This window comes from Schistocerca serialis, chromosome 3, assembly GCF_023864345.2.
Source record: "Schistocerca serialis cubense isolate TAMUIC-IGC-003099 chromosome 3, iqSchSeri2.2, whole genome shotgun sequence".
Lineage (NCBI taxonomy): Eukaryota > Metazoa > Arthropoda > Insecta > Orthoptera > Acrididae > Schistocerca > Schistocerca serialis.
This window is the reverse complement of record NC_064640.1, coordinates 943,981,584-944,008,255: the sequence shown is the minus strand read 5'-3', so window position 1 is coordinate 944,008,255 and position 26,672 is coordinate 943,981,584. Positions and strand designations below refer to the sequence as shown.

The window sequence follows — 26,672 nt, the reverse complement described above, 5'->3', positions numbered from 1 at the left end:
AACATGCCTGGGGTGTTATCGGGAATGTTCTGCATTGTCTGTCACTGACATACGAAGAGTCTCACCACTGTTTTCTGTTCCCTTCTCCTTTCCTTGTCTCCATTCCCCTCTCATTCCTCCGCTTCGGCGTTTGAGGTTCCTGTTTTTCTTCTTCCTCCCTGTGCGCTCCTGAAGGCTGGCCCACATGTGTGACGCGTAAGAGGTGACTGGGTAACATGTAATCCCCAACCCTGTGTTGACAGGTAAGGTTCGCACGTACCACCTGGTACAGGTCAGGTCCAGGGAGGGGTGATTACCTGAGCTGCAACCTTCCCAAATTGCCAATTGGTCCCTCTGTCAGGCGTTCAGGAGGTGTGACCTGATGTGGGAACAATCACCTAAGGCAGGTGCGCCCCCTTGTGAAGGGGGCCCCTGTTGGAAGGAGCGCGCCATTGGAGATGCTGGCAATCATGGGGGATTTTCCCACACTGAGCCGATGATCTTCACAATCAACGTCTATGAAATGTAAACAAAATGAGGCTAACATTCAAAAACCTTTCCAACTGCACCACGGTTCCTCATGGTCTCACATACTGAAGACGGTCAGTCCATCGCTATGGTAAATCTGTTTATTATTCAGAAAGGTGTTGATGTAATTGCAGGTCCTGTGAAATCCTGCTCTTGTTTACAGAACGTCACTTTGCTTTTGGAGACTACTTCTGATTCTCAAGCACAACTGGTTGCCCCCTCGTTTCTCCATGGCTACCCTGTTCGTGTTGAGGCCCATAGAACTCTGAATTCTTCCCATGGCATTATTTACACTAGGCTGCTCGACAGTCTGATCAATGCCGAAATCCAATCTTACCTCTGTGATCAGGGTGTCATTGCCGTTCATTGGGTAATGAAAAAGGTAGATTCCTCCTTAGTGTCCACCTGCGGTCTTTTTCTCACCTTTGAAGTGTTGCTTCCGTCCAAGCTCAAAGTAGGCTATGAAATTATCACAATCAGACCGTACATTCCGAACCCGATGTGCTGCTACCAGTGTCATCATTTCAACCACACTAGAACACCATGTCTACATCCAGCCAAATGTGTAACCTGTGCTTGGGATGCGCACAAGGGCGATTGTCCGCCTCCTCCTCTCCGCCGTATCAACTGCAACGGTGGTCATGCTGCCACCTCTCGGGATTGTCCCGTGTATTTTGAGGAGTGGGCTATCCAAGAGATCTTGCTGAAGGAAAAAGTGCCTTACCCAGTCGCTCACAAGTTATTGGCTAGTTGCAAACTCTGTGTTCTTCTGTCAGGCACCTATACTTCTTGTTACCTCTCGCTCCATGAAGGACATGGCAATGCGGATGTGCGACCTCAAATTCAGCTGTGAGGTTGTGAAATCGCCTAGTGTCAAGGTAGCACTCCATCCCCACATCCAGCTGTGCAACAAGCCATCAAACTCTCGAATCATGGGGCGAAGCCACTAACTGCATAACCGGTAGGCTGGGAAGGGCGGAAGGAGTACTCCCATGAAAACTTGCTACGTCCCTCCAGCCAAACATCTGAGTCTTCATCTACTAACCAGAAAGGATTGACAAAGTCCAACAAAGGCAAATGGTCTTCTGCTTTGCTGACTCAAAGATTTTCTTCAACGGTGTGGCTTTGTGATACCTTAGCCTGGCCAGCCTCCGTGCCACCTGTGTGCACCACTATCTGTTTTTCTGTGTTCACAGACCAACAGCACAAGCAAGCTGATTCTTCTGTGGGCCCCATGGAGCAAGATCCCCCTGCTTCTGTGCCCTGTGACGGCAACTCTTCACAAGCTGTCACTCGGCAGCCGCCAAGGTGAGACCCTTTCATCTCTTCCTCCTCAGGACTCTCCTCCAATGAGACGTTTGTGGCCTTCGGTCACACAAAGAGGAATTACGGCCATTTGTAGCATCACAGTGTCCCCTTGTACTCTGCTTTTGGGGAGCAAAATTGCATCCTCACAACCGCTTTGAGCTTTAACAATCCTTCACAGTGCATTTTGACCTTCCCTCTGAGGTCTGCATTCCATCTCATGGGGGTGTCGTGCTGCTCATACGGGATGGTGTTCATATTCAACCCATCTCCCTGACTACCCAAATTCAAGCTGTTGCCAGTTGCCTTTTCCTTCCTCACCTGACTTTTTCCCTCTGTACCATTTATGTCTCTCCGTCATTCGATGTCACAAGGGCAGACTTCCTTCAGCTTATTGGGCAGCTACCTACCTCATTTCTGCTACTCGGTGACTTAAATGTGCATCATCCCCTTTGGGGTTCTTCCAGAACCTTTCAGAGAGGTGCCCTCTTGGCTGATCTTCCTAATCAACTCAACCTCTTCTGCCTTAACACTGGAGCACTCACATTCCTTTCAGTCTTTTCACACACCTATTCCCATTTGGACCTATCCTTCTGCACTGCCCAGCTTGCCCGTCTTGAGTGGTCTGTTCTTTCTGACACCTACTCAAATGACCATTTCCCATGTACTGTCCATTTGCTGACTCCTACTCCACCTGCTCCACTAAGGCTAACTGGTGGCTTTACTCCTCCCTGGTGACCTTCGGAGAACAAGATTTCCCTAGTTGTAATGACCAGGTGGACCATCTCACAATTGTTATCCTTACTGCTGCAGAACATTCCATTCCTTGCACTTCCTCTTTACCACACCGTGTCCCAGTCCCTTGGTGGACTGATGCATGCTGTGATGCAGTTTGCACATGGAGACGTGCTCTCCGCTTTTTTAACCGTCATCCTATGATGTCCAACTGCATTCATTATAAACAGATGGGTGCACAATGTCATCGCGTTCTTTGGAATAGCAAAAAAGCCAGCTGGATTACATTCACTAATTCTTTTAACTGTTCCACCCCTTCCTCTGTTGTGTGGACCAAGTTCCGATGGCTCTCTGGGACCAAGATCTATTCGCCAATTTCTGGTCTGACAGTAGCAGACGATGTTGTGAACCCTATTGCTATGTCCAACACCTTGGGCCGCCATGTTGCGGAAATTTCGAGCTCTTCCCACTATTACTCTGCCGTCCTCCATCGGAAACGAGTGGAGGCGGCTCTTCTCAGAATCGTGAGTGCTACAATGCCGCCTTTACTATTAGGGAGCACTATCACGCTCTCAGTTCATCCCGATCCTCTGCTCCGGGGCCAGACGCTGTCCACATTCAGGTGTTGCAGCACTTTTCTCTTGCGGGCAAGCACTTCCTGCTTAACATATACATCCACATCTGGGTAGAGGGCATATTTCCCGGACATTGGCATGAAACCTCCATCGTACCCATACCTAAGCCTGGTAAGGACAGAAACTTTCCTTCTAGCTACTGCTCCATCTCCCTCACCAGCTGTGTTTGCAAGGTGATGGAACGTATGATTCGTGCCCCGCTGGTGTGGTGGCTCGAGTCTCACAATTTACTAACAATTGCACAGTGTGGATTTTGAGCACGGTGTTCTGAAGTTGACCATCTTGTTAATTTGTCTACCCATGTCATGAATGGTTTTCTACGGAAATCCCAGACTATGGCTGTGTTTTTCGATTTGGAGAAGACCTACGACACCTGCTGGAGAGCTGGTATCCTCCGTACTCTTCACACATTATACTTCCATGACCGCCTGCCCTGTTTCCTACAGGAATTTTTAAAAGACGGAGTTTTTAAGGTGCATGTGTGTTCTGCCTTGTAGGACACCTTTAACCAGGAAAGCGATGTGCCTCAGCGTTCCGTCCTAAGTGTCGTCCTCTTTGCTATCACCATGAACCCTATTAGGGCCTGTCTCCCTTTGGTCACCTCTAGCTCTTTTTGTTGACGATTTTGTCATCTGTTGCAGTTCTCCATGGATATGTCTCACTGAGCGGCATCTTCAATGCTGTCTTAATCGTCTTTACTCCTGGAGCATTCGCTAATGACCTCAGCAGTTGAGCGCCCTTAACCCAACCAACCAACTCCTGGAGCATTGACAATGGTTTTCGTTTTCCCACTGTCAAAACCATCTGTATGAATTTCTGGTGGAGCAAATGGTTTCTCCCACTGCCGTATGCGGTCCCTCAGTGTCCTACATGTCCACAATGGTACTTTCTGGGGCGTCGATCGAACCACCCTTCTCCGTTTTTACTGGTCCCTTGTCCATTCGAAACTCGGCTATGGGTGCTGTATTTTATGTGTCTTCACTTCCATCCCTCCTATGCTGTCTTAACATTATCCACGACTGTGGCATCCGTTTGGCCACTGGCGCCCTTTACACTAGCCCAGTTGAGAGTCTGTATGCTCAAGCTGCTGAACTACCACCGTCTTTGTAGTATGGGGCATGTCCCTTTTCTCTGTTACCTCCTGGAGTCCACTTTTGGCGCTTGTATTGGCAACGTAACTTCACACAACCTGCAACTTTCCTGGTGGGTGTGAACCCTTTACCACCTTGGCTTTGTGAAGTGGTCTGTGTTAACCTTGGCCTTCATTCACTTCCTAAGGACACTACTCCAACCTTGCTCTATCGCTTTCAGTTTCACGACCTTTGCATGGAATTTTGCAATAGTACCTTTGTGTACGCTGATGGTTATCGGAAGCTGAGCTCTTTGCCCTGTATCAGGCCACGGAGTACATCCAGCAACACCATCTTTTCAATTGTGTTCTCTGCTCAGACTCTCTCAGCACCCTTCCAAGCCTCTGTGCACTGTACACCGCCCATCTCTTAGTGCAACGTGTGCAGGGAAACTGTCAGTTGCTCACAGACTGAGCAAGGTGGCACAGTTGTTAGCCCACTGGACTCACATTCGGGAGGACATCAGTTCAACCCCATGTCCGGCCATCCTGATTTAGGTTTTCCGTGATTTCCCTAAATCGCTTCAGGCAAATGCCAGGATGGTTGCTTTTAAAGCATACAGCCGACTTTCTTCCGTAATCCAACAAGACGTGTGACCTCATTGTTTGGCGCCCCCCCCCCCCCCCCCCCCCGCCCAAAAAAAAAATCAATCCAATCCAACTTGCTCACTCTTGGTTGAGGCACTGTGAAGTTTCTGTGGGTTCCTGGTCATGTTGGTCTGCCGGGAAATGAGGCTGCTAACGCTGCAGCCAAGGCTGCCATCTTCATACTTCAGCCCACTAGTTCCTATATTCTCTCCAACGGTCTCTGTGTTGTCGTGTGTCAGGAGGTGGTGTCCCTTTGGCATCACCATTGGTCCTTCCTTCAAGGGTTATGCTCAGGATTATTAAGTCTCTCCCAGGGGCTTTGACGACCTCTTCTCGGCCGTCCCACAAGGAGAAAGTCATTTTAACTTGGTTACCTATTGGGCACTGCCTTTTTAGCCATCATCATTTGATAAGTGGCACTCCGCCACCACTTTGTACACATTGCGCCCAAGTTGTAACTCTTTGCGACTTCCTGGCGGAATGTCCATTTTTTAACTGTTTGTGCTCCCACTTGGGTTTGCTGTCTGAGTTATCAGCCATTTTAGTAAATAATGCGTGGGCTGTCGACCGCATTTTACTTTTTAGCTGTCAAAGCAGTATCGTGAAGGCCATTTAATTTTTAGTTTTGGACCACCGTTTCTGTACGGTGTCTTGAGTAGACCTATCTCCACGTCCCTGTTTTTTAGCTGTCTTCTTATGTCAGTTGGGATTGCTGTTTAGTCATTTTTTAACTCCTTTCTGTTTTCGTGTTCTATAGTCTTGATATGGGCGTGTATGATGCCAGTTGTTTTTGCTCCCAAAAACGAAAACAAAACAATCTATTGCTGATCGCTGTAAGTTTCCCAACCTTTGCTCGCAAAAACTGACTTCTTTCCCAGAATGACATGAGCAAGATCTGTGCATGAGGCTCTTCCAATACTGCACTGAGAGCAAAGTTGAGAATGCTTGCTAAATAACAACATTCCTTATTAAGCACAGTTTCCTTATAAGAAGGAAGGCAGTGGATGTGGACATAGGAGCACCTGCATGTCTTCTCAACATAATGTGGCCAGCAGCATTTTTGTATTTGCTGATGTGAGGCAGCGTTCTGCTTTGCGGCAGTACGGTGAGACTGCCGAGTGACGCACACTCTGTGCAGCCTGAGTGGTAGACAGGGCTTTGTTGATGCCCTGTGTTGAACCCGGGACCCTCGAAGTCACCTGGAGTATCAGGTGATATCACCCATGGAGAGGCCTCCTCTCGGCAGCAGTTTAAGTTTGAAACTATCAGGTGTCGCTGGTAGCTTGTAGACAATTTCTTTACCTATCTGATGATCCTGCCTGGTGAGACAAAATCATTGCACCAATGACTGGGGTGGGAATTGTCATGGTGGTGGCGGAAGTCAAAGGTCCGTTTTATACAATCAACTTTCTCGTCTTGATTCCTGTGCCAAGTCTCTTCTGTTTGGACTGGTCATTTTCATCTACACGTCAGTGCCAAAATTGCGTGCATATGAAAGCTGTCTGTTGTGCAGTTTGGTGTTGGAATGGAGAAAGCGGTGTTAAAGCGACAGTCCTTTTTACAAAAAAATTGAAATACAGTAACAAAATGTAGGAACCAGCAATGATGATAGAGTTTATTAATGACCAAAGCAGAGTTCCTAATGGAAGTTCTTGTCAAAAGTCACATGGTAAATTCTTTACTCTCCTGGGAACTGAAAGAATAGGAAGAGCGTCATCCAAACATTTCAAAATCTACACGTTTGTGTGCTCAAGAAACTATGTACTTGCAAATATGCAAACAATATCTAGAAGGGAGTAGATAGTGCCTCTTTGATATAACTGCTGTATCTCATTTTCTAAGTCTCAAATAGCATCAAAATTTTTTTTCTCGTCAGTTAATTCTGATTTTTTCACTATTGAAATAATTTTCATTAAAACATGTTTACCTGTTTGTGTTCTTATTTGTGCGTAGCGCGGGCTTTTTCACGTGAAACATAAAGTACCTTTTTGCTTTCATATATTTAATCTCTCTTATAAGAGAACAAAAGGAAATAAAGTTAGGACCTCGTGTAACTTCTCAGTGTATCACGAAAACACAGCAGATGAGACCATCAAGACTAAGAAGACACAAAAGCACAAAATCTGTTTCTACAATAGGAGTGAGCCTGGTCAGAATAGGTTAACTTCCAGTATCAGTGTGTGCTGCTGTAGTCCCACATTTCAGCATAAGCATGGCGTGTGGCACGCTGTGAAATTTAAAACTCCACACTCAGCACAATCTGTAGATCACCAGTGTCACAGACATGTGTGTCACAGTTTGTCACTGATTTACATGCAGCCACGAAAGACGTCGACCTTCGAATAATCAGTTTTGACCAGAAAGTCACTTGTCTAAAATGGGTTCGAGAACAAATTCTGCTAATGGCTGATAGGGGCACCATACTTGTTGGACCCGGATGTGTCATGATGGTAGCAGACTTCCTGACATGTTGACAGTTGCGGAAGCATGATACCATGGCACAGCATCAAGTAACCTGGCCCACTGCTACAGTAGATGGTTGCCTCACAGAATGCAATGCTGACACTACTTTAGCATGCAGCTGCAGGTCTGAATGGCCCTCGGCTTTTTGAAAAGTCTTGCCTGAGGCTGATGCTGCGATGGATGATAAAGGGTATGAAATGTTTTGGTTGCAGATGTGCACTCTATTTTAAATAACAATTGAACGAGTATAGTTCGAATTTAAAAATTTTGTGAGGAATTGGAACTCTTCTCTGTGTCGGGAGGAAGCAGACTTTTAACGTTTTAGTAACTGGCTCCATCTTATTTATTATATTATCCATCTTATATTTTACATTAGTGCTCTGCCAATCACATTTATCTGGGAAAAGTGTTAGTTTGTATTAAGCTAAGCTTCATTTCCTGAAGCAGTATTTTATACCAGGACTAGCATAAAATTATTTAACTGAGGTTTTGTGCATGTTGTGTATGGTGATGAGCATACAATCGTGTGGGATTAAAATATTCTGATTTGATGTAATTGTGATCTAAAGTTTTAAATAATAAGTATTAAAAAAGTAAAGCAAAGAAATGTAGGAAAAGATAGTTGCTACTTACTGTAAAGAAGACATGTCAAGTTGCAAACAGGTACAGTTAAGAGACATTCACATATAGCTTTTGGCCACAGCCTTCATCAGTAGAGGGTGGGGGGGGGGGGGGGGGGGGAGAAACACACACGCAAAACATTCAGGTGCCAGTCTGCAACTTGATGTTGTCCAACATTATAATTTTTAACATGAGGCAGTATAGAGTTGGACATTGATGAGAGTTTTTTTGTTGTCAGCTCTTCTTGCCAGTTTGGCCAGGGAGGTTGGCCTTTCACTCACTGCAAAACACTGAATCTGTCTTATAAACTTTTAAAATAGTTGCCAATATTTTTCCATTGTACACCATATCAATAACATTATTTGTAAGGAAAGACTTCAAAGAAGGTCACTAAAAACAAAAACTTATATTCAGCAAGAGTGCTGAAATTTGTGTCCTCAAGAGTCCTAAAACTGTGATCTGATATGAACATTCTGTTTTCCTTCTCTAGCATAAGTTCTCATATTAGCCAAATTCCCCACTCATTCATGTAAACTTGTCTTTTTTGATAGTTTCTTGGGCACTGAAAACTGAGAAAAACTCACATTTTTTGGAAGCAGCATTAGTTGTATTTGTGTGGAACATTGTTCACTCTCATTAATAATGTTTGGTTTGTCAGGTTCTCATATTTATACATATTTCTGTTGAATTTTCCAGATAAAACCAGTGTATCCTCATCACTGATCACTGGTGATAATTCGTTCTGCAGTAGTTTGTGCAAGAGTCACTTCTGTAAAATTGATATGCTGCTGCTATTGATAACAGCAGCTCTCTCTCTCTCTCTCTCTCTCTCTCTCTCTCTCTCTCTCTGTGTGTGTGTGTGTGTGTGTGTGTGTGTGTGTGTGTGTGTGTGTGTGTGTGTGTCATAGAATCAGATGATTTGTAATGACTATATAGCCCTATTATTGTAACTAAAACTCATGTATTGCAGCATAAAACTTGGTGTAAGCATATTTGGCCAGTTCCATAATCTTGTATCTAAGACTCCAAGCCCTGTGGGATAAAAAATTAATCAACTTAAAAGTAACTGAGATATTGTAGGTGGTGGATTTGCCATTTCATCTTTCTGTTAAAATTTGGTTACTTACTACCTGAAGTCAGTGCACTGTTATCGTGGAGATACTGTCCTGTACAATTTAAACACCATGTTTAGCATTGCATCATAAATGTGTTAGTGTGTAATGGGTTTGTGTTTATTCTTCTATTGCATCCTTCCCCAGTTACATTTTTTTACTGTATGTATTGAATGATGAATTACGACAAAACTAGTTCATTAAGTGAGCCTGTATCTTTCTTCCAGAAAGTTGTTTCGTGAAATAAGGTATAGGGAAAAATGAAAATACATTCAGTTTTGTCATCAAATTACTTAATGGATGCCTCTGTCATATTTGCAAAAGGAGAGGCTGGCATTACTTTTAAACCTTTTCTCACTTCCTGTGCCTACCCCCATGAACCATGGACCTTGTCGTTGGTGGGGAGGCTTGCGTGCCTCAGCGATGCAAATGGCCGTACCGTAGGTGCAACCACAACGGAGGGGTATCTGTTGAGAGGCCAGACAAACGTGTGATTCCTGAAGAGGGGCAGCAGCCTTTTCAGTAGTTGCAGGAGCAACAGTCTGGATGATTGACTGATCTGGCCTTGTAACACTAATCAAAACGGCCTTGCTGTGCTGGTACTCTGAACGGCTGAAAGCAAGGGGGTAACTACAGCCGTAATTTTTCCCAAGGGCATGCAGCTTTACTGTATGGTTAAATGATGATGGCATCCTCTTGGGTAAAATATTCCGGAGGTAAAATAGTCACCCATTCGGATCTCCGGGCAGGGACTACTCAAGAGGACGTCGTTATCAGGAGAAAGAAAACTGGCGTTCTACGGATCGGAGCGTGGAATGTCAGATCCCTTGATTGGGCAGGTTAGAAAATTTAAAAAGGGAAATGGATAGGTTAAAGTTAGATATAGTGGGAATTAGTGAAGTTCGGTGGCAGGATGAACAAGACTTTTGGTCAGGTGAATACAGGGTTATAAATACAAAATCAAATAGGCGTAATGCAGGAGTAGGTTTAATAATGAATAAAAAAAATAGGAGTGTGGGTAAGCTACTACAAACAGCATAGTGAACGCATTATTGTGGCCAAGGTAGACACGAAGCCCACGCCTACTACAGTAGTACAAGTTTATATGCCAACTGGGTCTGCAGATGATGAAGAAATTGATGAAATGTATGATGAGATAAAAGAAATTGTTCAGGTAGTGAAGGGAGATGAAAATTTAATAGTCATGGGTGACTGGAATTCGAGAGTAGGAAAAGGGAGAGAAGGAAACATAGTGGGTGAATATGGATTGGGGGAGAAAAATGAAAGAGGAAGCCGTCTGGTAGAATTTTGCACAGAGCATAACTTAATCATAGCTAACACTTGGTTCAAGAATCATAAAAGAAGGTTGTATACATGGAAGAATCCTGGAGGCACTAGAAGGTATCAGATAGATTATATAATGGTAAGACAGAGATTTGGGAACCAGGTTTTAAATTGTAAGACATTTCCAAGGGCAGATGTGGACTCTGACCACAATCTGTTGGTTATGAACTGTAGATTAAAACTGAAGAAACTGCAAAAAGGTGGGAATTTAAGGAGATGGGACCTTGATAAACTGGAAGAACCAGAAGTTGTACAGAGTTTAGGGAGAGCATAAGGGAACAATTGACAGGAATGGGGGAAATAAATACAGTAGAAGAAGAATGGGTAGCTCTGAGGGATGAAGTAGTGAAGGCGGCAGAGGATCAAGTAGGTAAAAAGACAAGGACTAGTAGAAATCCTTGGGTAACAGAAGAAACATTGAATTTAATTGATGAAAGGAGAAAATATAAAAATGCAGTAAATGAAACAGGCAAAAAGGAATACAAACGTCCCAAAAATGAGATCGACAGGAAGTGCAAAATGGCTAAGCAGGGATGGCTAGAGGACAAATGTAAGGATGTAGAGGCTTATTTCACTAGGGGTAAGATAGATACTGCCAACAGCAAAATTAGAGAGACCTTTGGAGAAAAGAGAGCCACTTGTATGAATATCAAGAGCTCAGGTGGAAACCCAGTTCTAAGCAAAGAAGGGAAAGCAGAAAGGTGGAAGGAGTATATAGAGGGTCTATACAAGGGCGATGTACTTGAGGACAATATTATGGAAATTGAAGGGGATGTAGATGAAGATGAAATAGGAGACACGATACTGCGTGAAGAGTTTGACAGAGCACTGAAAGACCTGAGTCGAAACAAGGTCCCGGGAGTAGACAACATTCCATTGGAACTACTGATGGCCTTCGGAGAGCCAGTCCTGACAAAACTCTGCCATCTGGTGAGCAAGATGTATGAGACAGGTGAAATACCCTCAGACTTCAAGAAGAATATAATAATTCCAATCCCAAAGAAAGCAGGTGTTGACAGATGTGAAAATTACTGAATTATCAGTTTAATAAGTCACTGCTGCAAAATACTAACACGAATTCTTTACAGACGAATGGAAAAACTGGTGGAAGCCGACCTCTGGGAAGATCAGTTTGGATTCCGCAGAAATGCTGGAACATGTGAGGCAATACTGACCCTACGACTTATCTTAGAAAATAGATTAAGGAAAGGCAAACCTACGTTTCTAGCATTTGTAGACTTAGAGAAAGATTTCGACAATGTTGACTGGAATACTCTCTTTCAAATTTTAAAGATGGCAGGGGTAAAATACAGGGAGCGAAAGGCTATTTACAATTTGTACAGAAACCAGATGGCAGTTATATGAGTTGAGGGGCATGAATGAGAAGCAGCGGTTGGGAAGGGAGTGAGACAGGGTTGTAGCCTCTCCCCAATGTTATTCAATCTGTATATTGAGCAAGCAGTAAAGGAAACAAAAGAAAAACTCGGAGTAGGTATTAAAATCGATGGAGAAGAAATAAAAATGTTGAGGTTCGCCGATGACATTGTAATTCTGTCAGAGACAGGAAAGGACTTGGAAGAGCAGTTGAACGGAATGGACAGTGTCTTGAAAGGAGGATATAAGATGAACATCAACAAAAGCAAAACGAGGATAATGGAATGTAGTCAAATTAAGTCGGGTGATGCTGAGGGAATTAGATTAGGAAATGAGACACTTAAAGTAGTAAAGGAGTTTTGCTATTTAGGGAGTAAAATAACTGATGATGGTCGAAGTAGAGAGGATATAAAATGTAGACTGGCAATGGCAAGGAAAGCGTTTCTGAAGAAGAGAAATTTGTTAACATTGAGTATAGATTTAAGTGTCAGGAAGTCGTTTCAGAAAGTATTTGTATGGAGTGTAGCCATGTATGGAAGTGTAACATGGACGATAAATAGTTTGGACAAGAAGAGAATAGAAGCTTTTGAAATATGGTGCTACAGAAGAATGCTGAAGATTCGATGGGTAGATCATGTAACTAATGAGGAGGTATTGAATAGAATTGGGGAGAAGAGGAGTTTGTGGCACAACTTGACAAGAAGAAGGGATCGGTTGGTAGGACATGCTCTGAGGCATCAAGGGATCACAAGTTTAGCACTGGAGGGCAGCGTGGAGGGTAAAATCGTAGAGGGAGACCAAGAGATGAATACACTAAGCAGATTCAGAAGGATGTAGGTTGCAGTAAGTACTGGGAGATGAAGCTTGCACAGGATAGAGTAGCATGGAGAGCTGCATCAAACCAGTCTCAGGACTGAAAACAACAACAACACTTTCTGTGAGAAGAGGAAGGGAATGAAAATTGCAGTAGTTCATATTATGTTAAAACTGTAGTATGACAGAATAATAGCTCCGTGTGAGCTCCTACTCTTCATATCATGCATAAGTAATTGCCATAAGAGTGCTACACAAAATCAGGTAAACAGCATAATTTAAGCATCTGATTTGAATAATGTGCTGTTGAAATGTCCCATGGTTCTTGCTACTTGTTAGCAGCCATCCTCTGTGGAGCTTTGGAAAGTTTGTCCCTCTCTGTAAGTCTGATATTACCAAAGTAAACTTCCAAAGTATTGCGAGTGCAATTTAATTGGAAACCCAAAATAGTTTGGTTGCGTTACTGATACTCGGACAAATTTTGCATTTGTTTTTGATCAAAAGTCAGCCAGTTTACCTAGCCGATCTATATCTTTACACCTTATTGGAACATATGTGGTTCTCAGCCTGTGGAAAGACTTTTGATTTACCGATGGCCCTGGCTGTCTGGTCCCTTCAATCCCACAAACCAACCAACAAACCAAGACTTTTGATTTGACACCAGTACAACAACTTGTGTGCCTGGTTTGGTAGTTTATTAGGAAACTACTCATTTTAGTACACCCTGTTGGCCACATTTTCATCACAAAAAATCTGAGATGGTCATCAGGATTCTAATCCAGGACCTCCATTTTAGCAATGAGTCATGCTAAACCTTAGACACCATAGACAACACAGTCACCCTATAACATCTATCACCTATTAACTCACTTTGCTGTTCCATTTACAAGTGGTGAACAGGAGAAACAATTGTAAGTTAAGTTTCTGTATGAGCTTGAATTTCTCTGATTCTACTGTCATGATCTTGCAAGATACATGTCTAAAGTGTGTTACTCAGTTGTCAGGCAGGACCCTCTGAATGTAAAAATAAGATACTGTTATGGGTTTTATCTCGTTTTGTGATTTCTCACGCACATTGTTACTTGAACACCATTCCTACTCCTCTGATTTTTGGGTTAGTGGCTGTGTTTATGTCTGTGTGGATATCTGTATTTGAGACTTCTGTCTGGAGATGAGTAGTACTACTAAAAACAATAAATAAAAAATTATTTTACAGCTGTAAGTGGAACCTACCATGTTTACTAATTACACAGTTGCCGTGGACCCTGTAGTATCCTGCCCACTTGTCTAATATAGGGTGCCTAGGAAGCTGTTTTCTTGGGTTGCTAGACAACAGTTCAAGTAAATCGTATTAATGGAGTTTATTGCAGTAAGTTAAATTGACAGTACTTAACTTTGCATATTCACAGAGTTGTGTCGTAAGCAAACGGCAACATGCAGATAATCAATGTCCTTCGGTATATACTATTTCAATGCAAGCAAAACAAGAGAGTTCATAAGTCACTGCTGTAGTGTTTCTATGACGGCTCGTCTTCCACTGTCACGTGACTAGCTGGAGCGATACTTATATTCTCTTTGTCTAGATGCTGCTCCTGTCTTGGTGTCATCCTAATCAGCGTGCTGTTGACTGATGTCATCTCATAGCCCTCTTTGCTTTTCTGTTCTTTATCATCGTCGTGCCGGCACTTGTTGTTATGCCGGAACATACCCATACCACACTAAACGTGTTGCTGTTGAATAAAAGCGGAAGCAATGAATTAAAACTTGTGCCACAGCCAGGACTTGAACCTGACTCTCCTGCTTACTAGGCAGATGTGCTAACCATTACACCACTGTAGTGTTGTGGCTACCACAGCTGCATGGACAATGTAAGCTCTCCGATTTTGGAATTGCATCTCAGCTTTGTATGTTACTGGGAAATCCTGCCTCTACATCAAGCATATATGATCTATGTCGGATGGGGTGAGGCTGTGCTCAGCCTTTAGGAACCCAAGGGCAGTATTCAATGGAAAAATGTATATTCATGAAGTATTAGGACATCTTTCATGTTTACAGCCCAGCCATTATTAGGACACAGCATAGGTTCTTGAGTCCACTCTCAATTTTTTGGTTAAATTACATATTGTGCCAACACACTGGACTCGAATTCGGGAGGACGATGGTTGAAACCTCCGTCTGGCCACCCTGATTTAGGTTTTCTGTGATTTCCCTAAATTGCTTCAGGCAAATGCCAGGATTGTTCCTTTGAAAGGGCGTGGCTGATTTCTTTCCCCATCCTTCCCTAATCCAATGGGACTGATGATGTCATTGTTTGGTCCCCTACCAAAACATATCCACTGTGCAAGAAAATAGTGTGCTATGGGTGCTAGAGCTCCAAACTTCCCATTTTTTGCTGAAGAGTGTGCCTGTCACATTGAAGGGACAATGCCTCCATCATGCTAGATAACCCATCAGTGTATCAAGGAGGAAGTTGAATGTAAAGCTTGATTCCATTTGTGGCTGTGACAAAATATTGATAATGGAGAAAATAGTGGAAATAGTACAATAAGTTTGGATATCGAGAGTGAATTTATCCATTCAAATATGTGCTGACAAAGGTGCCTTCACGGAGGTAGCTGATCCCTCTGGGGTTGACAGAGGTCAGAACTTGTAGGTCCTCTGTCTCCAGATTCTTAAAGATTGTGTTGTAGACTCTCAGCTGATCATGTTCGGGTAGACCCTTTTCAGATTTATCTTCTTCTTGGTGCCAGCACAGCAGTGTGATGGAGGTCAGTAGGCTGACCATGGACATGTTGACCGGTGATATTGTGCCATCTACTGCCTATCAGTGGACCGCTTAGCAGCTGGCACAACTATCTGCACTGCTTCGTCATGTGCTCCATCATGCCCATCATTTGATGGAACATGGTCGTTAGCACTTTGACCAGGCTGCTGATGTTACTTTCTCTTGTGGCATCAGTGTTTGTTGTTGAGTGGTGCCAACGCATTGTGGTCAGTGGTTTCAGCATTGCCGCTGTCACAGCCTTCCAGTTCTTTGGTGTCACCCCTGGTCCTCTTCTGCTGGGTGGGCCACCCTGCACTTCAAGCTCGTGCAGTGAGCTGTCGTCTGCGCCTGCAGAGTGCAGTGATGGTGACCGGATGCTGTGTCATATCTGCACCAGCATTGCCTCTCACCTTGCTTGCACCAAGAGGCGTGACTGGGTGCAGTCATCAGATGTCACACCTCCTCCCGTTGCTGGCATGTTGCTTCTGGCAGGGGTGCGGATGGTGGGTTGGGCATGCTGGTGCTGCCTTTTGTGGCTCCCTGTATGGTACGCCGCATTTGGTGAGCTATCGTGACTTCCAGATATTCACAGCCACTGTAGCTCGTCACATGCAGCCCACAACAGTTTGTGCACATTGGTGTATCTTCTCTTTTGAGTGTGCATTGATTGCTGGAATGATTGCCACACTTCACACAGATGTCAAGCATTGAGTAGTGGTGTGCCATGTGCCTGGCGGCCCTCTCTGCAACTTCAAGTTCTCGACTGTGAAGGCCATCTTCATTAGCAGTGTGAGGCCGAACAGACTCCAGTTAATGGAGTTGTCTGTAGCCCAGCTAGCAGTAGTGGCCTCTCTTCACCAGTGTTTGTGGGCTTCATTTGTGCCACAGTGTGAATCCTGAACCCAAGTCATTCCAATGTCTTCTGGAGGTGATCTAGCTTCATGGTCTGTGGGAAGCCCTGGAGTACGATCTTGATCACCTTAGTGTAGGTGTAGAACAGCAGAGGGTTGTCGGCCACCTCACTTGATATGCTACGGTAGTCTTCACAGTCACACAGATAAAATGCGCACAAGGCCCTTTCCCACAGATTTTGCAGTGTCAGTCTTGATTTGTCCACTGCGATATCTGTTGTAGGAACTCAGATTAGTCACTCCTCACTTCATAGATGATCGGAGGTGGCCTCAGGTGCTTAATTGCTGCAGGTAGTGGATTAAGGAGTCTCTGGTGAGATGGTAGCATCCTCTGCCACCTCGTGAAGAGCAGCAAAGATACCTCCAGAGCCGCTGAGTTGCAACTCGGGGTGGCCGTCTGCCTCTGGAGATTGTGTGCAACTTATTTGTCTGGGTGCAAAAGTAGGCCAGACCAGCCTCACTCATCAATGATGATCTTCTGTTTGCATCCCTTGTTGGCACTCGGGATGCTGGCTGCCAACTTCTTCTTCCTTTCACCATCATCAGGTGCTGCATTCACCTAGCAGGTCAGCTTGTGCTTGGGTTCTCCCCACTTCAGTGGATGGCCTGTTGGCTGTTCTTTCTTCTCCTTTTTCTGCCAGATGTCTTTGAACTCCACCATAATTGCAGTCATGGACTCCTTCTTCGGGCAAAGTCTCCGTGCGCCCTCTGGCGCAGTGGTGTTGTTGGCAGCAGGAGGTGTGGGCGTAGTGGCACATGCTTCCATATCCATGGCTTGTTCCATTGTCTTGGCGGAAGTTGACTTACTTGGCGGACCAGATGAGGCAGCTGTCTGAGCAGGAGCAGTTGCCTGCGCCTGCTCAGCCATACAGCAGTCTGCCATATGTGTCTTCGTGTTAAGCATGCTGCAAAACTCCTCTCACATCCATGACATGCTCTTGCTTCAGTCTCTCAGTGCGGAATGAATTCTGTTCAAATAAGTGTTGTAAGGTGTGGGGTTTTATGAAGCCCAGAACCTTGATGACGGTTTGAACTCTGTAATTTGAAGTTGTTTATCAAAAATGGGGTTGGTGCACTGTGAAAAGGTCTCTGTGTGAAGCATATAACTACAATCCTCATCATCATCATCATCATCATCATCATCATCATCATCATCATCAAAATACCTTAGCGAAAGATCTGGCTGGGAACCCAAGAAAATTATTGTCCTATATAAAATCGCTAGGCTGAGGGTTGGGTTGGGTTGGGGGAGGAGACCAAACAGGGAGGTCATCAGTCTCATCAGATTAGGGAAGAACAGGGAAGGAAGTCAGCTGTGCCCTTTCAAAGGAATCATCCTGGCATTTGCCTAAACTGATTTAGGGAAATCACGGAAAACCTAAATCAGGATGGCTGGATGCAGGATGGAACTGTTGTCCTCCCGAATGAGAGACCAGTGTGCTAGCCACCGCACCAACTCGCTCGCTGCTAGGCGGATCTAAGGCTTACATCCAGTCACTCATTGACCAGCCTGGTTTGGCAGTTGAATATAGAAGAACTAAATCTGAAGTTCTAAATTCTGCATTTAAGAAATCGTTCATGCAGGAGAATCATACAAACATACTGTCATTTTACTATCCCACAGAGTCCTGTATGGATGATTTATTAATAGGCATCCCTGGCATAAATAAAAAGCTGAGACAGTTGAGAACAGAGAAGTTGCCAGGTCGGGATGGAATCCCAGCCCAGTTTTACAAAGAGTACTCTATGGCATTGGCTCCTCACTAGCTTGCATTTATCGTGAATCTCTTGCCCAGCACAAAGTCACAAGCAATTGAAGAAGAAAAAAAAAGCACAGGTGACTACTGTATACAGGAAGGGTAAAAGAACACACCTTGAAAATTACAGACCAATATTCTGGTATCCCAGTCTGACAGTTTTGATAGCCCGCCAGAAGGCTTTGACGTAGACAACAGCCCCTATAATGTGTGAGCACTGTTGTCACCACCACAGTACTATGCGTGGACAATGCCTGCCATGCTGGCCTATCTGTGCTTGCAGTGCTCCTATAAAGTCTGCAACGCAGGGGCTCATACCACAGTCATGTTCCGATAGCAATTGTGATTGCATGTATGCAATGATTCCAGCATTGTTCCCATTTTTGGAAGAATGTCTGGAATTTCAGGACCCGTTGGGATCCCACTTGGCTGTCTTCAGTTGGATCAAAACTTCACCCTTTCAATGTGATTTTCATCTTCATGTAGAAGTCTCACAAGGCTAGGTCTGATTAATAGGTGGGGGACCATTACCATGCTGTTTTTGGCCAAGAATTCCTTCACAATGAGCAGTGTGTGTGTGTGTGTGTGTGTGTGTGTGTGTGTGTGTAGTGTCATGTTGCACAAGCAGTCTTCCTTTTTCCACATCTCTGGCTGTTCGTGCCGAACATTTTCCCTCAGTCACATCAGAACATCGCAGTAAAACTGCCCATTGACAGTCTGACCAGGCAGAACAAACTCCTTATGCATAATTCCTGAAATGTCGAAAAAAATGAGCAGCATTGATTTCATGTTGCAGCGAATTTGTCAAGCTTTTTTCAACCTTGGGGAAAATGACATTTTGCATTGTAATAATTACTGCTTTGTTTCTCACTTGTTATGACTTTGGATAAGAATTTAGGACATTCTTGAACTCTTTGTTGTATCTCAGTGCACATGTGAAACCTGAGATTTCGTTGGTCAGAGCTGAGAAGACAAGGGACAATCTTCACTGCAATTTATCTCATGTTTAGTTCTTTGGCTGGAATTTGTTGACATGTACTGTACATCAATCCAAGTCTGTTACAAACATTGTGAATTGTGTACCTTCAGTCTTCGTAAATCACGTCACGCGCCTTCATGATCATTTCTGGTGTAGCGCATGTTGACAGTCGATCAGAATGTTTACCATCTTCAACAGATTCACTGCCTTCCTTGAAGCACTTGAACCACACAAATGTTCTTGCTTGTCTTGGTGCACTCTCACCAAATGCCTATGTCAGCATGCAGTGGGTTTCAGCTGCAACTTCCTTCAACTTAAAACAGAATTTCATTCAGGTCCATTGCTCCATCACATTATCCATTTCACAACTCGCAGCAGCACTGAAACATGTCCTGTCACACACCACTACAAGTCACAATTGCATGCGCCAAAGATGACACAATTTTGTGCTGCAGTGTACCTCGAGCCATCTAGTGGCAGACAGTTGTTCTGCTACTGGTTTGACCAATACAATGAAATTCTTGGTTGTTTTAGGTAGTACCTCTTCTTGCATAAACTGCCTTATAGATATATTCTACCTGGAGATAGCAGTCATGTGCGGATGAGGTGTGCATGCTTTTGTGACTGTGTGTGTGTTTTTCCTTTCTGAGTAAGAATTTAACTGGAAGCTTATATGCAACAGTCCTTTTGTCATGCCTGCCTGAAATTCAACATGTCATCTTTACGGTGAGTAGCAATCTATCCTTTTCGTAATATAGCTGCATTGTCGGATAACTTCCCAGTGTTGAGGACGTTCTCCATCTCAAAAAAGATATTGTCGATATTGTCATTTTTAACAGTGAGCAGTTACTTCCACATTTGTCCACAAATATTTGCATCAGTAATAGGTGAACTAACTGAAAGAGGAAAGTTTTTATTCTTGTAACACATTCAGTTCATCAAGTTATTCATTCATAAAAAATGCAAAGTATGTATACACTTCTCAACTCTCTCTCTTTATTTGCAGGTGTTACATGATACTGGTGTCCATCACTTACGGTTGTTGCATATACTTGGTCGCCTTGCTCTTTTTATGTTTCTTCCCGTATGGGTCTTCACAGACCTGCAGGTGCTGCTACAGGATCAAGTTATTGTAAGTAGCAAGATAGCTTTAAAATTTGTGACTTATAGGAATATTAATTTAATATCTTGCCATATTTTAAGTATTTGTGATGTTTTATTACTTATTTCTCTGCAAGAAAAAGTTTATTTAATATTTCTTCATAATGAGATAACATACTGTTATTGCTATAAATGAAATGTGTATTATTCCATCATAAATGAAAAGTAGAGTGGGAGTGGTAATAGTTTACATTTCATAATTTTTTATTATTAAGTGTTATGCATTTATCATAATCCCAAAACTGACACATTCGGCGGTCTGGGCTGCTCGGTATTACTTTGGATTTAAAATGAAGACTGTAGAAAAATGAATAATATAGCCTACAGCATCGTGTCTGATTTAATAGAAAATACTGAAAGTGGACAAGGTACCCAATGGTGAAGTTATATTGTGCATTGAGTTTGTGTAAGTCAGACAGTGGCAGGGGTGCATTCCCAAGATGACCAGTGGCACCAGTGGCAAAGTTTAAAGATCTTGATTGCTGGGAGATGCTATGTGATGTAAAACTGGAGTTTTTCTACTGCTCAGTGGGAACTGGATCAAGGGTGGCAAGTACTGTCTTAATGTTTACGTGGAGGAAAGAACAAATTGCAGAATTGTGGTCATTATAGTGTGGTTAACTTCCTTGGTCAGCAATGTGTAGTTGTCCAGAGAGGTCAGAGATAATAGATCTACTGTCACTTGCAATACAATGTGGAATTATAGACCTCGTGTGGAGTGTTGCTGCTGCTGATAGATTGGCAAAATCTGATCATGACTCACCTGCAATGGGTAGAAATGATATGTTGTTCATAACCAGTGGCTGTGATAAGCATCTGCAGGTGGTGGCGCCATTGCCATTGCCTTTCAGATGTAAGCAGAATTTGTTTACACAACACTGGGTATGTTCTGTAACTCATGATAGTGTAGTGGTCCAGCATTCATTATTGTTGACAATCTGTCCTTGAGGGGAAAAAATGAGAGACCAGTTCAGAACTTGTAATACATTGTTTACACAGAACTCATGTACATGAAGGGTGTGTTTCACATCCCTGTCTGACCATCCCTTAAATCAAGTGGACATAGTATGTTTCTCCCTCACAATCCTTTTTCTGTCCAAAGCTTGTGCTCAGTTTCTGATGACTTCGTAGTTGACACAGTTTGGCACCTTTGTTCCTTTTTTTCCACTGAATAAAGACTAAAAACTCCAGATTGGAATTTCAGTGAAATTGTGACTTAGTCATTTTTCTTGTGGGAGATGTCAGTGCGAGGCCAAAGTTACAAACCCAGATTTGAACTTTATCCATGTATTGTGCTGCCTAGAGGGTGATGATGACTGGCATTGTTTGATGTGACAGTACATGGAGTTACCTACCATGAATGAGCTCAGCAGGACAGTGGCAAATAATATCTGCTCAAGAGGAATGTCAGCCTTGCCTCAGGGGCATCTCCCTCAGCCTTTTGAATGTTTTGCTTAAAAGTCTAGACCAGGCACTCAACTTCGTCGTTATATTGTGTGTGTACTGCCACTGTTGTTAGGTGTCGTGTGAAGAATTGTCTGAACATTGGTGATCAGTATTGAGAACCATTGTTTGTCATGGTAGCTTATGTCAACCCCTCAGTGATGGTTTGTCCAGAGGGTAGCCTCAGTTGTGGATGACATGTGTACAATGTGTGGGTAGTTGGGCAGTGTGTCCACCACTATAACCCAAACCGGTAAAAAGAATGTGCCCACAAAGTCAGTGTGAATCCAGCTCTGCAGTTTGCAGGGCATTGGGCAGCAACAAAAGATTGTGATGTAGAGTTTTCTGTCACCTCCCACCAGCATGAACAGTGAGTTCAGTGCACTACTAATCTGTGATCAAGCATCAAGTTCTTTATGCAGGTATCCTCCAGTGGCTGTGGTAGGAGATCCTCCCCCTCCCCCCCTCCAACTTTTACCTTGTAGGGCCTTGATCACTTGTGCTCAGCATATTGATGCAAATTATTTTTAAACAGAAGTGTCAAAGGAAACCTGTGGTGCCATATAGAGTGCGGGGTATTCATATTAGAAGTGCAAGACTTGCTGTATGGTTGGGTCCTGCTTGCTTTCCACTACCACCGTTGCCTTGATGCAGGAAAAGGGTCAATGGTATTTTGTAGTGTGGTGTCAATATGGTAACAGACCTCTTCATACTGGGTGAAGAATAGGGGAGTGCCCATGAGGAGACATGACAGTGCATCAGTGTTTGTGTGTTTGCTGATTGGTTTGAAGTGAATCTTGTAGCTATAGATGCTAAGACACAATGTTTGTTGGTGAAAGGTTTTTACAGTTATCTTGAGTGTGTTGAAGTGTGGCCTAAAATGGCCGGGAAAGGCTTACATTCCATTACTAGGTGAATTTTAATTGGCTGAGGTTAAGGTCTAGAACGTTTATGTTATTATGTGGAGCCATATGAATTTAATTGTCATAGTTAGACCAACTCCCCATTGGGAAACTAGCTGCCAAAACAAAGGGTCTCCCAAGCTTATAGTTTACTAACAGTGCCTCCAAGTGAAGGTTCTGTTTTAATTTTGCATCTGTCTGGTCACATGTTAATGTTCAATAAAATGGGGTGAGTGATTGTTGTTTTGTGTGACAGAAACCTGCCATAATGATTTCCTTTTCCTGAAAAGGATTGAAGTTCTTTAAATTTTTTGACACCTCCAAGGTGTCAATGGTTGCTAAATTCTGAACAGTTATTCCTTCTTTGCTTAAGATGTAGTCTCTGTGACTATTGAAGACCCCCTTACAGTTAAAGAGATGTACACAAACAAGAAAATAAAAATAAAAGAAACACTCAATTCAATGGTTGCATGGTGAACTAAACTTCAGTCCTCCCAAATGCGTCTGTCCATGTCTGAACCTTTATGCCACCATACTGGATAGCACAACAACAAAGGCACTGAGTCATACAAGGAAGCTTACTAATGTTCAGTGCAGTTGAACTGTTATGGAGCTTGGTAGCTGAAAGGTAAGATAGTGCAGTGATAGAATGTTAGGTATGATACATGAACAATCATCACTGAGATTAAGTTTTAGCCATCCTGAATTCAGTTTTCCAACAAGCCTGTGGCAGATTCCTTCTAAACACTATCAAATGTGAAGATACTTTCTCCATTCACCTTACTTATCTTTACAGTAAGGAATATTCTTGCTGTCATTTTCTGAGATGAACATAAAAGAGAATGATAGTAGGATGGTCTTTTCTAGAAAAAGCTTTTTTTGACTCGGTACATGTTACATTCATTATTCACAAGACTTTCCTCTGGTTAATCATGTTTTTACGAAAGAAGGTTAAGAAGTTTCATGTGTTAAAGAAACTGAAAATAATTAAAAGTATTTGTTTGGTCTGACTTCAGACAGGATCAGATTTTAGCTCAGCTTTCTTGAAACATTGACTGATGAGAAATAATACCGACATGAATAAACAGATGGAAGTAACATGTATTCTTTCAATATACAATCAAATATAAATCATTTGATTCTCTACCTAGAGTGGTGCAGAGGAACTCGTTCTTTAGAGTGATAGCACTTATACATTAGGAAGGTTACCATATAAAAACCTAAGTATCTGAGTTAGGCAGCCATTCTTCCAGGTCCCCATGATAGCTCTTGTGATTCCTGTTTCCACCTGTAATGGTGTAATATTCTTTCTGCGTATGCTGTATGTTGCACATAAACTAAGTTACACATGTTTCAAAATTGGACACACACTCACCCTGTACAAGACCTATTACTTTGATTCAACCAATCACTGTGGCACATTCGTAAAACACTAGACTCACATTCGAGAGAATGGTGGTTCAAATCCCCTTCTGACCATCCAGATTTAGTTTTTCTGCAACTTTTCTAAACAACTTGAGGAAAATGTCGAGATGTTTCCTTTGGAAGAGAGACAGCTGATTCCCTTCTCAAATGTAACATGTTCACCATCTCTAATTACCTTGCCTTTGATGGGAGATTAAGTCCTAATCTTCCTTGCTTGGGAATGATATGAAATGGAACAACCTTCTGCATCAGTAGTGAGAGAAGCAAAACATCAGACTGTATTTCATTGCATAAAGTCTGATTGGTTGAAGGTTCTCTGTTTTGAGTAACTTCTTAAAAATACTTTGGCTACCAATACTTGAGGATTAGTATTTTGTCTGGAGTCATCAGCTGAAAAAATTGAAACCTTCTGAGAGGACTCGGGTAATTTGTGATGCATAGTATTGCTAGCATAAGTATATTAGTAAATGAAGAATTTGCTTTCTAGAGAGGTATCATACAACATCTGAAGACATGGTTTTTAAATTTTGAAAGCAGGCATATCATATTGTTTTTATATAAACAGCAGACCGACAAATGAAGTGAATATTTCATCATGTTAGGTGATCTCACTCTTTCTCCCCACTATGGCTGCAGCACATGCCAAAACCGTAATGAAAAAGTTTAATATCAATGTATACTTTGCCCAATGTTGTTTGTATTGCCATTTTATAGCCTGAAGATGAGGATTGTGCCTTGAAACATGTTGCTTTATTAAATAAGGAAGTTAAGAAGCATTCGTGATTTGTAGTGGTCACTGAAAAACTTTTTCACATCATACAAACCACATGATGATGAGTAAAACATACGTTAACACAATGACTGGATTTAAAAAAAAAAAAAAAAAGCTTTTCCAAATATAACTTGTTACATTGCTTGCACTGGAGATTAAGCAGATGATGTGAAAGAAGTTTTGGTGTATGCTGAGGAAGAGTTATATCACTATAAAGTGCTGTTACTGTTTACAGATGTTACTATATCAGAAATTGTAGCAAAATGCAGGAAGGCGTACTGAGGATCAACATTTGATGTAATGGCTATCAGTTGACTCTCATCACAAGCAAATGTGACATATTGTGTGTAAATAGATGGCTAGACCCATTACTGAATCAGTAGATTCCATAATACAGGGTGATTCAAAAAGAATACCACAACTTTAGGAATTTAAAACTCTGCAACGACAAAAGGCATAGCTAAGCACTATCTGTCGGCGAATTAAGGGAGCTATAAAGTTTCATTTAGTTGTACATTTGTTCGCTTGAGGTGCTGTTGACTAGGCGTCAGCATCAGTTGATGCTAAGATGGCGACCGCTCAACAGAAAGCTTTTTGTGTTATTGAGTACGGCAGAAGTGAATCGACGACAGTTGTTCAGCGTGCATTTCGAACGAAGTATCGTGTTAAACCTCCTGATAGGTGGTGTGTTAAACGTTGGTATAAACAGTTTACAGAGAATGGGTGTTTGTGCAAAGGGAAAAGTTCTGGACGGCCGAGAACGAGTGATGAAAGCCTCCAAGAAGCCCTGATCTTACCCCCTGCGATTTTTTCTTATGGGGGTATGTTAAGGATATGGTGTTTCGGCCACCTCTCCCAGCCACCATTGATGATTTGAAACGAGAAATAACAGCAGCTATCCAAACTGTTATGCCTGATATGCTACAGAGAGTGTGGAACGAGTTGGAGTATCGGGTTGATATTGCTCGAGTGTCTGGAGGGGGCCATATTGAACATCTCTGAACTTGTTTTTGAGTGAAAAAAAAAACCTTTTTAAATACTCTTTGTAATGATGTATAACAGAAAGTTATATTATGTTTCTTTCATTAAATACACATTTTTAAAGTTGTGGTATTCTTTTTGAATCACCTTGTATATATGAAGTTTGCATCCCGAGTAGTTAACAGGATTAACGACATAAAACTAGTTACAGCAGAATTGCAGATTTAGCAATAGATCTGCTCTACATCACAGAGGAATATTGCTAAAATGGCATTAATACATATTTCAGTAAGAGTTATTTCACAAAAAATCATGAATATCCAATCAGAGAAATTTGAGCTTATACATAGATTTTCCACAGTTAATGCCAGATGGCTCAGAATGGGGGTTCAGATGTAAATCTGTTGAAGTATTATGAAATTATGGAATGTATTGTGTGTAGGTATTATCTTTGCAGTAATATTTGACTGTAGTTCTTGACACAATTGGAAGCAGTCACACAATAAAGTCAGTGTAATGAGTCATAACCTCTTTGGTCTTTTAAGGCTGTTAAAGGGAGAGTTAATTCTTATTCATTTAAAGGAGGTGAATGTCGCTGTGAGAATAAGTATACAAATGAAAAAATGATACAGGTATTTGTACTTTGTTACAGATCAATGGAGATAACACAACTGTCCTCTCTCTGTTGTTCATCGATGGAGTTCTAAACTGGTTACAGAACATCATAGCTTTCAGTGTTTTATCACTTGTTACTCCTCTGACATACGCTGTAGCGAGTGCCTCCAAGCGCATTTTTGTCATTGCATCATCTCTGTTTGTGTTGGGCAACCCAGTGACACTGACAAATGTTTTTGGCATGATGATGGCTATATTTGGTGTTTTGTTTTACAATAAGGTAAGTTGATTGCATGCTGTTTTCTAGATAAAGGCTCAAATTCAACTGTGATGCTG

At 42.5% G+C, this 26,672-nt stretch overlaps 1 protein-coding gene and 1 non-coding gene across 2 annotated transcripts in view; one reads left to right on the top strand and one right to left on the bottom strand.

Annotated features, from left to right (window-relative positions):
• Nucleotides 1-26,672, top strand: part of LOC126471291 (solute carrier family 35 member E1 homolog) — an 85,794-nt gene that overhangs the window by 22,363 nt on the left and 36,759 nt on the right. The window contains exons 4-5 of the mRNA XM_050099410.1: nt 20,044-20,169; nt 26,374-26,616. Coding sequence (XP_049955367.1) covers nt 20,044-20,169; nt 26,374-26,616 — 369 coding nt within the window. The remainder of the gene's footprint in view (nt 1-20,043; nt 20,170-26,373; nt 26,617-26,672) is intronic.
• On the bottom strand, nt 14,394-14,465 carry Trnat-agu (transfer RNA threonine (anticodon AGU)). The gene has a single exon. It is a non-coding gene; the product is annotated as a tRNA-Thr (tRNA).